This window comes from Vanessa tameamea, chromosome 5, assembly GCF_037043105.1.
Source record: "Vanessa tameamea isolate UH-Manoa-2023 chromosome 5, ilVanTame1 primary haplotype, whole genome shotgun sequence".
Classification (NCBI taxonomy): Eukaryota; Metazoa; Arthropoda; class Insecta; order Lepidoptera; family Nymphalidae; genus Vanessa; species Vanessa tameamea.
The window spans coordinates 10,831,682-10,847,525 of record NC_087313.1 but is presented as its reverse complement, the minus strand read 5'-3'; the positions used below and the strand labels follow the sequence as shown (position 1 = coordinate 10,847,525).

The 15,844-nt window shown below is 33.2% G+C and overlaps 3 protein-coding genes across 5 annotated transcripts in view; 2 read left to right on the top strand and 1 right to left on the bottom strand.

Annotated features, from left to right (window-relative positions):
* LOC113392424 (leucine-rich repeat-containing protein 40) overlaps positions 1–4,284 on the top strand; it is an 84,809-nt gene extending 80,525 nt beyond the window's left edge. Inside the window, exons 2-5 of one of the 3 annotated variants that reach the window (XM_064220900.1) lie at positions 1,999–2,089; positions 2,323–2,466; positions 2,801–2,968; positions 3,252–4,284. In XM_064220900.1, coding sequence (XP_064076970.1) covers positions 2,026–2,089; positions 2,323–2,466; positions 2,801–2,968; positions 3,252–3,418 — 543 coding nt within the window. In that variant the 5' untranslated portion in view covers positions 1,999–2,025 and the 3' untranslated portion in view covers positions 3,419–4,284. Of the gene's footprint in view, positions 1–1,812; positions 2,090–2,322; positions 2,467–2,800; positions 2,969–3,251 lie in introns of those variants that run through there. The other 2 variants (XM_026628854.2, XM_026628852.2) reach the window with 2 other exon arrangements.
* Positions 4,285–6,234: 1,950 nt separating this feature from the next.
* LOC113392425 (ATP synthase membrane subunit K, mitochondrial-like) lies at positions 6,235–7,003 on the top strand. The gene is made up of 3 exons (XM_026628855.2): positions 6,235–6,389; positions 6,486–6,573; positions 6,816–7,003. Exons 2-3 carry the CDS (start codon positions 6,487–6,489, stop codon positions 6,888–6,890), a joined length of 162 nt encoding a protein of 53 aa, XP_026484640.1. The 5' UTR covers positions 6,235–6,389; position 6,486; the 3' UTR covers positions 6,891–7,003.
* The window catches only part of LOC113392418 (probable E3 ubiquitin-protein ligase HERC2), a 37,245-nt gene continuing 28,250 nt past the window's right edge, over positions 6,850–15,844 (bottom strand). Inside the window, exons 76-89 of the mRNA XM_026628847.2 lie at positions 15,578–15,701; positions 15,379–15,508; positions 14,893–14,999; positions 14,677–14,804; positions 14,028–14,177; positions 13,008–13,130; positions 12,570–12,780; positions 11,836–12,030; positions 11,410–11,582; positions 10,748–10,878; positions 10,284–10,447; positions 9,684–9,838; positions 9,305–9,417; positions 6,850–9,220 (exon numbers count right to left, since the gene is read on the bottom strand). Of these exons, the coding sequence (XP_026484632.2) occupies positions 9,043–9,220; positions 9,305–9,417; positions 9,684–9,838; positions 10,284–10,447; positions 10,748–10,878; positions 11,410–11,582; positions 11,836–12,030; positions 12,570–12,780; positions 13,008–13,130; positions 14,028–14,177; positions 14,677–14,804; positions 14,893–14,999; positions 15,379–15,508; positions 15,578–15,701 (2,082 nt within the window). The 3' untranslated portion in view covers positions 6,850–9,042. The remainder of the gene's footprint in view (positions 9,221–9,304; positions 9,418–9,683; positions 9,839–10,283; positions 10,448–10,747; positions 10,879–11,409; positions 11,583–11,835; positions 12,031–12,569; positions 12,781–13,007; positions 13,131–14,027; positions 14,178–14,676; positions 14,805–14,892; positions 15,000–15,378; positions 15,509–15,577; positions 15,702–15,844) is intronic.

Sequence of the window (15,844 nt, the reverse complement as noted above, 5' to 3'; positions counted from 1 at the left end):
AATAACATTACAGCTATTCTCAACCGCCAATCAAATTGCATTAGTGCGTCAACTACAAACAATTGTGATTTATTTATTTATTTATTTAAGAATTATTTACATTAAGACCTTAATTATTATTTACATACTTTTTTTTCGGTTATTTTTATTTATAAGTATTTTTTTTTTGTAAAGCATAAATTTAAACCTAAAATAAAATAAAATAAAATCTAAGTTAATAAACAATAAAGACATGTAAATTAAATAAAAAATATCACTATAAAGATATATATAGTAATATTGCTTTGCTAAAATATTAAATGAAAATAAACGAGGATAATTTATTAATTACTATTTAATAACTTGATGGTACGGCTTTGTGCAAGCCCGTCTGTATAGGCCCACTCATCAAATATTGTACCGCCAAACAGCAAAACTCAGTTTTGTTGTGTTCCAGTTTGCGGAGTGAGTGAGCTAGTGTAACTACTCATAAGGAACATATTAGCGTAGTTCCCAAGGTTGGTGGCGCATTTTTGTTTTGAGGAATGGCTTATATTTTTTACGGCGCCAATGTCTATGGGCGGTGGTGTCCAATTGCCCAATTACCATCAGGTGGCCATATTTAGTTTTTTATTTTAATATCTTATATAGAATAATATAAATAAATAGGTACATTTTTAATTTATACTAGATGGATATACATATTATAAATGTATTTATTTTATCCGTACAGCTCTGTTTTTCAAGATTATAATAATTTCAATATCTATAATACTATTCTATAATAAGCTATAAGTTGTATGAAATAATAGTTAAGTATATGAAGATATCCAAAACCGATCAGTAACAATATCATTCATATCTCCAACTTTACCTATCCTACAGAGCTAAGCCTTCGTGTAAGGATGATATATGTGATACTTACCTTTTAAATATACAATAAATTCCTAAAAATATTGCATAATATATATTGTTTACGTACAGTTATCCGAACATTTGGATTTCTTACTTTAAGTAGGGTTAACACTACGCTTTTTCAGTTTTGTATAATAATTGATAATGCACTAATGATGTCGTAATAATTACCTTTTTCTTCGCCAAGATTAAAAAGTAATAAAATAGAATAAACAAATAAGTTAATATCGAATTTAATCTTAACATATACAGGAGATTATTAAGATAATCGTAAAAATATACGAAAAATCAAAGGCCAAAACTTGGTCCGTGTGGAACACCTATTTCTAGTATAGATCTCACAACACATATAACAGTCTGCAATTATAATAAAAGCTTTACACCATAAATTTCTACTTATATAAAATTTATTTTCATGATCTAAATAATCAAAAGCATTAAATATATCATAGATTTTCCCAAGTTGTGCATCAAAGGTCAAGCAAACGTTAGCTAAAAAGTATTTTGCTCGATATTATAAATTATCGATACTAACATTAAGACCGATATGATCCGGAAGTAGAATTAAAAATATGTTATTACGTAAAATATAATACACCAGTTATAGTATAATTTATTAGGATAATTGCCATTTTAATATAATGAGTTATTTATTTTTTCAATTATAAAAACATATTTACATTACATTTTCTGAACTATATTCTTGTATTTTCGAAGAATTAAATGTCATAATTACTTGACAGAAGTTAACACGACAACGTCAAATGTTAGCTGACAACTGTCAAAATAAGAAAGAAATAATGCCACAAAAGTATTGTAAATATAATTGTTTTAAAAGCAATCTCAGAACTAATATATAACTTGTTTCTAGAAATAGTATCAAAAATAATCATGCAAAATCTATATATTTACATATATTTGAAATTCTAGGTTAGACAAAAAGTTAAAACAAGTAACATTTCGTAAACATTTATAAATAGAATCTCGAGAAACTAGAAGCTTGTAAGTCTAAAGCGTTAAAAATACTCACTCGCTCGTTGCGTTTTAAATATCTCTGTTATTAGAATTTTTAATAGGTCAAGTATCACGAAAAAGTCGTAAAAGTGTTCTTAATAAATATAATCATAAATAATGGCACTAGCAGTCACACGAGTGATTTTGAGATGTGAAAATGCACAAGAAACTCAGGAATTAGGTAACCTCAATTTTAAATTAATGGTTATGTACAGTACAATACAAGTACAGTATTAAGCATATTTAGTGTTTGTTTCTAATTTAATTATAACTAATTCAACTAAATAATAAATTTAAATACTTATGATTTTTTTTATTTTATAATCATAACTAAATGTAATTATAAAATACATTAAAAGAAAGTTATGTTTGCTTTTCATATATATATAAAAAAAAAAAATTAAATTTTTACAGATCTGTCAGAATGTCAGCTAATGCAAGTACCTGATGCAGTATATCACCTCATGCGACACACTGAGCTCAAGAGCTGCGACCTCAGTGGGAATGTTATTACAAAGATTCCACCAAAGTTTACTGTTAAATTTAGTTTAATCACAGGTAAGATGGCACAAAATAAATTAAGACTGAGACCTATTAATTATCCATAATTATCATATACAATGATCGCTTGTTATAATAATTTTGGTTTATTTTTATTGAATTAGTGACTTAACTAGAAAAATTGCTTAGGGGTGGATTAATTAATGTCTGTTTCATTTTCTTCTTTTAAATGTCAAATAAATGATTTTAGAATTTAGCATGAAACTAAACAAATGGATAACAATGTTTATAAGTGAGATGATAGAAATATTTGTGCTTTAACTACTATTTAAACAAAAAATATTATGTAATAGAAATAAAGGTTTAGAAAGTCATTTTTTTAAATTTTCAGATCTAAACCTATCAAATAACCAAGTAGCCAAGCTACCGGATGAACTCTGCACATTGGCGTGTTTGCAGCGCTTGGACATCTCGCACAACTCATTTGTGGCTCTACCAGCCATTGCCTGCCAGTGCCCAAGTCTACACACATTATTAGCACACCATAATCAAATCATAGGTGCCTAAATTGTTTTATCTTTTTATATTAATAAAGGTAATTTTCTTATTTGATATAAGATATTTTTTTGGTGCTGAAAAAATATCTTAATACAAATCAAACCAAAGTTTAATTGTGTCTATTTGTAACTTTTTCTTTTAAAACTTGTATTTCTTATATTGTAATTCTAAGCTCTGATTTTAACTGATATGAACTTCAGATATTATTAGTACATATGTTAATCTAATGCTGATTCATAATTTTAAAGCAATCTCACTAAAATCAATATATTTTTCAATTGCAGAAGTCGATGTGGACAGATTAGCAAGATCTCGAGCCCTTGAATATGTAGACCTAAGTGACAATCCTATTCCACCTCGAACATATGAGGAATTAAAGCAGCTGAGCCGACCTTCGATATCTATTTCAGAAAGAGAAAAAGAAGACTGGGAGGAAGATCTCATCATGTAAAAAATATAACTTCCTGTGTACAAGACTTACATTCATCTTAATAGATAAGCAAAGTGTAGGGACTGGTGCAATTAGGCATCAACAAGAAGGTTATGATAACCTGGTCCTAACTCAACTGTGATTTAGCCTTGTGCAAAGAGAACTTTATTAAGTTTCTTAAGCATGTAGTTAAATAAGTGTAACAAAATGAAGTGTATATGATTTTCTATATAGAATATATTCATAAATATAAATGTTACACTATGTGCTCAAGAATTTTGTACTCAGTAAAACAAACTGTAAGAGATATGACATAGACATGTATGAAGAGCATGTTTACGATTATTCATATTTTTATATAATTTTTTTTATTAAAAATTGTGATTATTTTATATTTTGATGTTAAAATAACTTTTAATAAAAGTAATTAGATCAACTATGAGTTGATCTCTTTCTTTTTATTGAATGCTAGTCGTTTATGATAATTAGATAAGTATTAATGATTTGTATTATTCTAACAATTTACTTTTATATTAGAGAATTTATAAAAATAGAAGATTTTAATCTTACATTATCTTTAAAATAATGGATTGGTATTTGGTACTTAAAACAAGAATATTTGTCTAAAATTTATTTAAAATACAATTTATATTGTTTGTTAAAATACTTAGCCTATAATAGTGCTGGTTTTTATATTTTTCGGTTACTTTAAGATATAAATTTACTTTTTCACTTTTATACACTTTAAATTTTTTTTAAGATTCAATCAAAATGCTGAAATGTGTTTTGTATAATGCCTTGATTATATTTAAATTGTGGATCATTGTTTTACAACAGTCCATTACACTATTATGCACTTTACAAAAGCAATAAAAGCTTCTAATATTTTTGTGGAGTTTTAATGATATTTTTTTTATAAATACATTTGATTTATCGTCGGTATAGTGTTTTCAATACAAAAGGCCTTATCAAATCTAGAACATTGAAGAAAGGAATTATTTCGACGGAACTTTCACGGAATAAATAATGTAATAGTGTCACGATGCTTTATTATTATTGCCGCTTCATAGTGTGTCATTTTTTTAAACTTATGTGCGTGTAACTGTGTAGACGTGTATAGGCACTACCAAATAAGCACTACTATAGTCAAGCCAATCGATATAAAATAATTTATTAAATATAATTTTTTAATTAATGTTTATGTAGGATTTTTTCTATACATTCTATTAAAAAGAGACTAAGCTTTTATACAGTTGTAGGAATTGCATTCTACATTATTGTTCATACATGCGTCGACGTCCAGAGACGCGCTCCGACTAAATTAAAAACCAAATTCGGGAGCTATTTATACTACGCGAAAATCGGCAAGCGCATACGGCGCTTACCCAGCGCGCTCTATCGGATTTTCGTGTCAACACACGAAATGAACATACGAAATTGCGGCGTCGTCATTGGTCGAAAAATCTAACATTTAATTCGTAGTTTAATTTCCAAAATATTTTCAATTGTAATGTATAACTTTTAATTGGCTGAATCATAATTTTTATCATTGTAAATTGTGTAACTTTCTATTGGTAGAAAAGTAAGCGTTTTCTTTGGACGAAAGAATTTGTAAATATGCACTGTAATTATTTCATTGGATAATATTATTCCTAGTTTTTGTATATATATCGACACATTTTTAAAATAAAATCATTCCGATCCGACCAGCAAGAAAGTGTTCTTTTACTCAAGAAATATCTACGAATACTAACAAGTAAGCTAGGGACTAGTACCCCTACACAGTATTTTTTGTTTAAGTATCTGATAAAAATTTGGCTCAAAATCTCTTTCAAAAGTGTCGTGATAACGGAATAAGCGCTCTTAAAACCATTGTCATATGAATACGTCAATTTAGTCCTTAAGACTGAAAATGTTGTGCGTGTGCCTGAGAAATCCCATGTCATGCACGGCATAAAATGCTAAAAGTAAATAAAAATAAACGTGAACAAAAATAAGCAAGTACACACTACACACAGCGACACGATACCGTGTCAATCCACGAAATACAACGGAGATTCTTACGTCCAGTATTACATATTTGTGTAAAAAGTTCCAACTAGAACTGGAAAAAAATTGAAACAAGTATTCTGTCAGTGTCATATAATACAATGATAAATCAATTAGCATAAAATAAATATACGACGCCTATTTTTATTAATGTATCTAAAGAACGTATTATAATATAACAATAATGGCAGGACCAGATGATGACCCTAATTTAAAAGGCTTTACTCGATATTTTAATAGTCAAACTAATAGAGGACGAGCAAATGTAAGCAAAACTTTTATTAAAATCACTACAATTTGTAAAGCAGTCTTTCCGCCACGTCTATTTGTCTGTCTACTACAGCATTTGGTCACCCATTGATTAATATAATCATTTCACCAAAGGACAGAATGATTCATAAGAAAGGATTGAAATATTTGAAATGTATTGTTTTATTATATTTTCCTGAGAACTTCAAAACCCCATAATTTAATTAATTTTTGGGAAATGTTAGGCGTCCCCAAATATAACATAATAAAAAAGCCATCCCTATTCGGAAAAAGACTCACATAACATAATTACTAAATCTAGTCAATCTACCAAATTTGTAAAACCTTTCTTTTTAATATAAAGTATTTTCCAGGTTTCAAAAGTAACAATGGGAGGTGTAGCGTTATATTATATTTATCATAAATTTTTCAAGACTAAAAAGAAGCCGAAACTAGAATAATCCTTTTTCTTTGATATTCATATTTTTTTAAATTAAAATTCTGATTTATTTAAAATATATTTGGAAATAGAAGATTTAGTAAAAGCAAACAACTTCAAAAATATATGTTCAACTTGTGTTATTAAAAAAATGGTTGAAACGAAACGTGTTTTCATCTATCTGACAATCAGTCGTCCAGCCGATACAGTTTCTTTGGAGGTTGTAATTACGTAAGGATTGAATTTTACATACAGGTACATTTTTATAATTTGAAGTGCGCCTAATTTAGAAATAATATATATCGGTAATTGCATATTTTAATTCATATCATTGTGCTGTTATAATTCTAGAATGGCTGGAGGAGATTCCGTTGATGAATCCCAATTGAAGGGTTTTTCAAAATATTTTAACAGTATGACAAATCGCGGCAGGGCTAATGTAAGTATTAATATTAGAGCTATATGTTTTTTTTATTATTTGTCACATTTCGTGACATCATTCTGCTATATTTTTTAAATTATATTGTCATTTTAATTCATTGAAATGAGTAAATTGATAAACATCTCATGATACTATATAACAGAAGTTTCCAGTCACTTGCCCTGACCTGAAGACTAATCAACTGAAAATTTGTATGTATTCTTATTTGGCTGTGAATTAAAAAAAAATTTTCTTTTCAGACGGCAAAGGCTACATATGCCTTCTTTGGTGTAGTTATATTATATTTCACACTCAAGCCAAAGTCTAAGAAGTAATAACAAGTTACACTTGGATTTCCAGTATAATTTAAGTTAAGCCTTGTAATAATGGTTCCAACAGAAGAATTTTTAATTATTTAGTGCAAGTAATAAATCATGTAAAATGTAAATGTTTATTATTTCATATTTTCATTAGGTTTAGTTAAATAAAAATACTTATTTCATAAATAATACTTTTATTTAAATTAATGGGTATAGATATAGAATAAAGTAGCATAAAACATAATATTTGCAGATCCACTACTGTAACTCCTAACGAGACTGGATTGTACCATCTTTGGTGGTGGAATTAAAATTTGAGTCATTTTTAATACTATTTATCTACTACAGTACATAATGATTTGTGCTTACTGAGAATTTGATGTAAACATTGTAATGCTAAATGAAAGCTCTAGCACCAACCTATTTGCATGTACAAAATGTTTGTTACACAAAGAAAATATCAAATATTATATAAAAAGGCCTTAATATCATTCAACAAAAACCTTAACTAAACTTTCAGAATAATGTGTTGAAAGGCAAATTTTAAGCTGATAATACTGCAAGTAATAAAATTTATTATTATAAATATGTTTAATAATATCAAGCCCATTTCTAACCATGACTAGCTTAGTTTGCTCTACAAAATGCACCATCCTTTATAATTCCTAACTATCAAAACTCCAATACAGTCTCTCATCATCTCGAATATTATCAATTGTTTAATTTTAAAATCAACTTGTCGATGTTTTTCTTTTATATATAATTTAAACAATCGATTTTCCATCATCACAGCATCAAAAGCTCTGATGTATAAAATTCCTTAATTAATACATTATTTTATAAAGAAGTTTCGGGAAATAAACCTATACCATTTAAATTCATCACCTTTCCATGTGTAGCTTTACACTATTGAAAAGTCAAACATTACACAAGTTTTATAAAAAATCCCAAAAGAGATATAGAGGAAAAGACTATTGTGATTAGAAAATGCATACTTATAAAATTATATATTTGACAACAAGTATATTAAAATAGATTCCATTATTCATTTATAGTTAAAAACAAGTAGGATAAAAAATATTAAGCTTAATGAGATTTTGTATTTTTTAGGAAAGAGGAGATAGATTAGACAATACTTTATCGTTGTTTGATATTCATTAAATTAGAAGAAAGCGTATACTAGAATCATAAGGCTACTTCAGTGTCACTCATATCAAGCATCAATTTCTTATATATTATGGATGGAATGCTTATATAAGAAAAAGCATGATAACTCATCCAACTTTTACACAGTTGTCATATACTCCCAAGAACATTCCACAATGGGACATCACAACTTAACACTTTATTGTGTAAGCAAAGTCTACATAATGTTATTCATCATAAAAATAATTTGTATAAAATTAATGATATGACCAAAATTTGTCATTTACTGCATTATATTCTTAAATCTATTATAAATATCAATGTTATAATGAGTATTTAAAACTTCCACTTTTTTCTACAATAGATGTACTATTTTGAATGAAGAAGTTTTAAATAAGCATAACGCACAAGCCACTCTATGTGTGTATAATTTTTAATATACTAAAGTGCCAAATATTATTATTATCATAATGCTAAATTGATCTTCTTTACAATAAGGGAAATATGTTAAAGTGTTGCAGTATTTTTAATCATTTTAACAGTTTTCTATGTAAAGATCTATATTATTTCGTTAAAAAAATTGCCATGTTTTCTTAAAATATATTCATTCAAATACTTTCCAGTCAACTTACAAAATGGCTGCCGATAAAAATATTTCCGCTGGCAGCATCTGAGCGTCAGTATATTCAAGTCTATATTATGTTACAAGTTTGTTCCATTGGATCAGGTCTTATGTTTAGATTTCAAGACCATAGATGACATCAAAATGTTCGCGTCATGTAACTTTGCCGCTCTAAAATCAGGCATTGGATAATTCGCAGATCAAGTAATATGTAAATATAAAATTAAAATGTTGACTAAATAACTCAATTATTAAAACAAATAATTATTTAAAAAAAAGTCAATTTCGGAATATTCTCTATATTCGGTATTGAGCGTTTGGTGTCTTATTCGTAATTAGACTACTGCGTAGTTTAGAGTAGGAAAGTTGCGTGGCGGTATGTGTTTGTTACGTAAGCGGTTAGAGCCACGTGGGCGCTCTGGTGAGCGAGTAGAGCGCGGGGGGCGGCGCGGTGGCGGGGACGGGCGCGCCGTCTCCCTCGGAGTCAGACTCCTCGGACGACACGCGCTCGGCCGCGCTCAGCGCCACGCGCGCGTACTCGTCCGTGTCGATACTCTTGCAGAAGTGGATGGCGTACCTTGGAATTCAGTTCATTATTCACATTTTAATTCCGTCCGTATGTATGTATGCAACTATACGATTGTAATGTGTTATATTATACCTGAGTTTCTCTCGTAGTACAGATTTGCAGGAATATCTTGGCATTTTGAGCAGGAAGAAACATGTGTAACTCTCTGGTAGGAAATGGTCTGGAGGTTGGTACTTATCGAGTACCTATTTTAAAAAATAAATAAAATATATTAGAAATTATACAATTATTAAGTGGTACGACAGTTATTCTGCCGTCCACCAGAAATACTTTTTATTACTATTTTCAGAACAATGAACAAATTAATGTACCTACAGATATAAGATATGCAACATCTTATTTTAGGAACTACAAGAAAACGCTAACGATAGATAAATTAAACAGTTCCTTGTACCGCTGGTTAGTGCCAATGTTTATAAATAAAATTAGAATTAAAAGCCCAGCGCGGGACCTGCAGCACGAAGTCCCTCTGCCGCGGGTCCTGCGGCGCGCGCGGCAGGCGGGTGCGGCCCCACACGAAGCGCAGGAACAGCGCGCGCTCGCCCCCCGACAGCTCCTCCATCACCTCCCAGAACCACTGCACGAGTGGCGCGTTGGGTTCTACTCCTGGATATTAAATATGTTAAGTTGTACAGGTAGGTAGTACATGGAAATAAAGTTTTATTTCAATTTAAATACAAACTTTCTCAGTGACAAACTTCTACTTAAAAACATAAACCATTTTGCGTCGCTAACTAACCTTTTCCTTTTTTATAATTTAATGTAAATAGACTAATTGACAATGCGAAAAATAAAGTGTCAATTATATGTGTATCTAAAACACACAGCATTGTTTGAAGAAGCATCCATAAATCTTACCATAAACAATTATAAAATAGAAGTTCATCTTACCTCTCCTTCCGTCCTTTGTTACCTTTCTCTTTCACACATTACAGAGCGTAGTAAGTCGTAAATAAGTCGTATTATCCGTACAGATATATTTTAATATGGAACTTCTTCCGTTTACAGACTAATTACATTTTTATTACCTTAATATGACTAAAAAGTTTACCTTTATAAGTAGCAGAGGCTCGTAAAGCGTGAACTGGAATGTCGGGAGAGCCGCACACTAACGTCTCCAGCTCAGAGGCGTTGAACAACGCGAGTAGAGGCGCGGGAACGACGCGTGACATCCCGTCCCTCACTGCTCGCACTTGCTCGTCGAACTCGTGAAGCCTATGAAAAACATATCTCAATTTCTCCTCTCCCTAAACAATGTGACTCTTAGTAAAAACAATGTAAAAAGGGGGGGTTTAAGATAATATTTTCTTATATTATTAGGAAGCATGTAAACACAGAAAAGGGTGGATGTCACGGATTTATACGATAACATTAAAAGCGATTTAAAAATAATAAATAAGGCGAATCAAATTTTAAATTACTTAAATCACAGATGCCGACAGCAACATTTCGTAACCAACGTTATGTGGCTGGTATTTGTATATTTTTTATATATAATCTTAAAGTTTGTATAACCTGTAATGAAGTGCTAATTGAACATATTCGTCCTTATTATCGGGCGTCACTCTCTTGTGCCGCGTGGAGAGCGGAACCTCGTGTCCAGCCGCCGAAGGTATTGAAAACGGAAGTTCGAGGTTTTGAAGTTCCTAGATAGAATCGTGAACAGAAATGTTATAATTAATATCGGACATTTCTAAACGCACAACAACACAACTTCTAAACTATATAATTTAACAGACGAGCAGGTACCACTCACTTATCAGATATTGTACTGCCACACAGGAATACTATTCTTGTGTTCCGGTTTAAAGGAAGAATGAGCCAGTGTAATTATACGTTTAAGGGACATAACATCTTAGTTCATAAGGTTAGAAGCATTTCCGTTTGTAAGGAATGGTTAATATTTATTACAGCGCCAATGTCTAGGGGCGGTAGTGACTACTTACCTACCTTCGGGTGGCTCATTTGCCTATCCGCCTACCTATCCTATAAAAAAAGAAGACCGAAATACTTGTTTATCGCCACTACATATGTGCTAAATACTATCGGCAACAATTATTTGTCACGAAAGGTTTGTAACCGAGTGGAAAAATTCTTTGAATGAAATCCGTTAAAAATGAAAGAAACTTAGTAGTAATTTCGTTAATTCTGGTCAAAGCTCTGAAAGCAAAGCTAACCTTATTATTCGGCGTCATATCTCGTATACACAACAATGCAGGTAAGAAGTCCTTGTCCACCTCAGCCAAGTCCTGAGGTCGGAGCGGTTGTCCCGCCAATTGTCGCCACACTCCTTCCGCTAAGGAAAGCGAGAGGGGCGAACCAGTTCTGATCGCGATGCCCATTAAAACTCCTAGTAATGAAAATTTTATTAATATAATTCTGAATCAACCTGAAATAATCATAATAAGAAAAAAACAAAAAATTCTAGACATTACTTCAAGCTACGCCTCTAAGGAGTGAAGCAATAACCATCTGCAGATATAGACATTTAAATCGTTTATAGAAAAGTCAAAATGTATGGAAATTAACTTCGTTTTTAGTCACGTGATCAACAGTTGTCGCTTATAATTTGACTGTGTATTCTCAATATAGGACTAAGTTACCTAAAAATCGGAAGCAATTGAGATGGAGTGGCGTGTTCGCCGTGGGGTTGAGGAGGAAGGCGTCTCTGGACGCGCCGGCGTCGCCGCGGCCGTTGGGAGTGGCCATCAGTAGCGGCAGAGACCCGTTCTGAAGCTCCTCGCACATCTCTGCGATGCTCTCGCTGTAGCCGCCGCCGCAGTCGTCTACGCTCTCACCTGTATTATCATTTAAAATTAATTGTATATCAAATTATATGGAAAATAAAAACCGATTACAATTGTTTTAAAACAATGATTTTGAATGTATTCACTCACGGAGGCGTGCTCTTCCACGTTAAACTATAGGGGTGCATTAGTACGAGTGAGTGACGCTCGTACTTATGAGACATCTTAATTTGCGTGATATGACTAAGAGTTAAACAATAAAAACAATTACATTAGATTATTTCCGTTAAGTTATTAAAAAGCCGATAATTTAACATATGGGGACGCGTCTTCAATAGAGAATAGATCTAATTAATCAATTACCATCCATATAATTTAAAAAAGTATTCAGCGTCCGCTTTTACTAACCTGACGTCATGTTTTCTGTAGTTAGACTGGTCTGTTTTTACTTATTGAATTTTTTCGATAATCATTGCTTTTTATAAAGATAGACATAAAAATCATGCAATTAGTCGACATTTTAATGTCTTCTGATCTACGCGAAATTTTGTTTCATCGATAGAGCAAAAGATTATTATCAAGTCACTCACCCACGAACTTGACCTTCCAGACGCGGTGCGGCAGCGCGAGCGCGTCCTGCGTGAGCACGGGCAGGCGCGCCACCATCTGGCCGAACACGGAGCGCATGCCGGCCGGGCCCGCCAGCCCGCTGCCGCCGCGCCGCGCCCGCCGCGCCGCCACGCGCGACAGCTCCACCACGGGCCCGTGCTGGCGCTCGCGCACCATCGTCGCCATTATCGCCTGACACGAGACGACACATTTTATATTATCCAGATATATAGAATTTCACAATACAAGAAAGTACTATTTAATGTTTCTGTTAATTTATATATGCAAGTGTAATATTATAAATGTTAAAGTGAATTTGTTTGTGTTTTGCATACATACTGTCATTACTTTAGCACTCGGTTTTCTTATTATTATTATTTTGTTAACTGTATTAGAACAAACTAATGATCACGACTTACTTTTCTAAAAGCCGCTTCTTTCACGCTATAAAACAGTAAACTCCTCAGTTGGTCCATAGGTTCGTCTAAGACGAGCAGTGGGAGATTCGGACAAACCAATTCTGAAAATTGGTGTAGAAGCACCTGAAACGACGAATAAAGTATTTTAAGTATAAAAGCAGTTTTTATCATTTATTTTTTGCTGTAAAGTTGACTCAAGTTGCAGTCAATAAACATACTTAGAACCATAAGGATTAAAGTACATAATATTTTTTCTTTTATCCCCAAAACTTATAATAAATTAAGTACGAACAATAAGCTTTGTATTGACATATGTTTCATTAGTTACGAGTAATTAGACTACTTTGCCCTTTTTGCTTTAGAAATTTTAGAAATTATGATATCACAATATAAAGTACATATCTGCTTTTTTTTAGCCCGACATATTGGTTCGACTTAAACTTTAAAGTGCTTACTCATTACCTTAAAAAGTGCTGTAGTCTGCTATAGCTCATATAATTATAGTTTGACCCACGCTACCACAGGTTATAGAGTGTCATAATAGAGTTTACGATATTACATTTGTACAGTATCAAGAGGGACGTTATTTACGCTAGCAGTATCGATTAAAACAACGTCCATGTAACACTTGGTTCTGTGTTTAAGTTTGACTTCCTGCAGTGATCCTTAGCGTTCCTGCACACGAAGCCCGCCGCCGCGTCGCCGCCGCGCCGCCACCGCGCGCGTTCCCCTCCCTCCTTGTTTGTTTGATTCATTCCATTACCGGCCGCGTACGAACGTGCACGTGCGTGAACTTGTTAATTAATTACCACGTTCGTACGCGGCCGGTAATGGAATGAATCAAACAGCAGGGAAGGAGGCGAACGCGCGCGGTGGCGGCGCGGGAGCGGCGCGGTGGCGGGCTTCGCGCGACTCGTATCTACAGAGTAATTGCGCGGCGTCGGCGTGGCGACGGCGCGGTGACGGCATCGTGTGCAGGAACGCTTACGTATAAATGGCTCGAGCACATAGTATACAGACCAGCCTGTTGCAGATAAGGTGCGTGGGGAGGTCCCTCAGCAGATGGCACTCGAGCGGCGCGGCGGGCGGCGGGCGCGGCGCGGGCGGCGCCTCCACGCACAGCGCCACCGTGTGCGCGCTGCCACACGCCACGCGCGTCACGCGCTTGCCCTGAAGCGTGCGCAACGGACAAACAATAAGCTCGAGCTCTAAACGATCTGCGTTACTAGTATATTTTTAAATTGTATAGGTAGACGTCCGAGCCTACTTAAAATATTTTAAAATTGGTAAGTCCTTCACATAGATATTGGCGCTGTAAAAAAAATTAACTATTCCTTACATCGGCCTTGAGAACTAATATATTATGTTGGTTGTGCCTGTAGTAGCACTAGCTCACTCATCCTTCAAACAGGAGCACAACAATAACACACACACACAACAACAAGTTAACTGTGTGGTACCTACTCAGACAGGCTTGCGAAAAGCCCTACCCTACTACCAAGTAAAAACGAATAAGTACAGTAAATGTCCAACGCCATAATGAAACATTCTAGATCACTAAACTTCAGTATTTATTTACATCGAACGCTCAATAATTATAATCTAACTACAAACATTACGGTAATTTAATTTTTTTTCGATAAAACCAATAACTAAAAAATGATCTTACCTGTAATGCCATAAGTAGCCTCGGTCTTTGTGCCGCTAGTGTAGTTCCGTCACCCAGTTGACCTTCATCATTATCACCCCACGTGTACACCTCGCCGGTATCCGTACAGGCCACACAGTGTAGACTACCTTATAACAGAAACATATTTTGATAAGGACTCAATCTTTATTATATAATCTACAGCGGCCTTAAGTGATTTAACTTCATAAGATTTACCTGTTGCGATGGAGACTATCATCTTTCCCTGCATGCCCGTGACCCGCATGGGACGGCGCACGTGGTCGTAGCTACCGTGGCCGAGTCTGTGGTAATCGCCTTTACCCCTACAAAGTATCCCAATTCTAATGTTAGCGATTTTAATAAAAAATACTCTTTCTACTTTTAATGGAACACCTGTATTAACACACTGATCACATAACAATTAAAAATCATTTGAATATATTATAGTTGAGATGGAACGACGTCAATTGTTAACATTTTTTATTTTATTTATTCATCATAATTTATTTAATGTTGGAATCCTTTGATAATTACGATGTCAAATACTTATTTTTAATATTTCACATCGTAATTGATTTTTGCTTTTTTTTAATAAATTGATTTCTTAACATGGTTTCCATACTAACATAGAAAATGTTAGAAATCAGAGTATACATTTCTTAAAAATTAAACTACATTTATGACAACTATATGTGAGCTTACCAAGTATAAACACTGCCGCATTGACACAACGCAACTGAGAACTGAGAACCGCATTCAACTTTTATAACGCGCAGACCTTTCAGACAATCAATCCTCATCGGCAATTTGCAGCCCTCAGACCCTCCACGCCCTAAAAATAATCAATACGAGTAATGAAAAATAATATAATAAGTTTAATTTTGTAGTGAAAGTGTTGTACCTAATTTTCCATAATCGCCGTCGCCCCAAGACCACACATTGTCATCATCCGTGATACACAGCGTCTGAGCGTCGCCCGACCCGCAAGCAATATCTATGACTCTGTACGAGGAAAGCGCCTCCACCTACACAACAATAATATTGATAACTATTAATACTTATATCATAATGATATTATTAAATTCACAGAAGCACAGATATGTTGAATATTTTTTAATACAAAAAAATCAGAAAAACATCAGAAAGTATTCTCTGTTCATTAGTATTA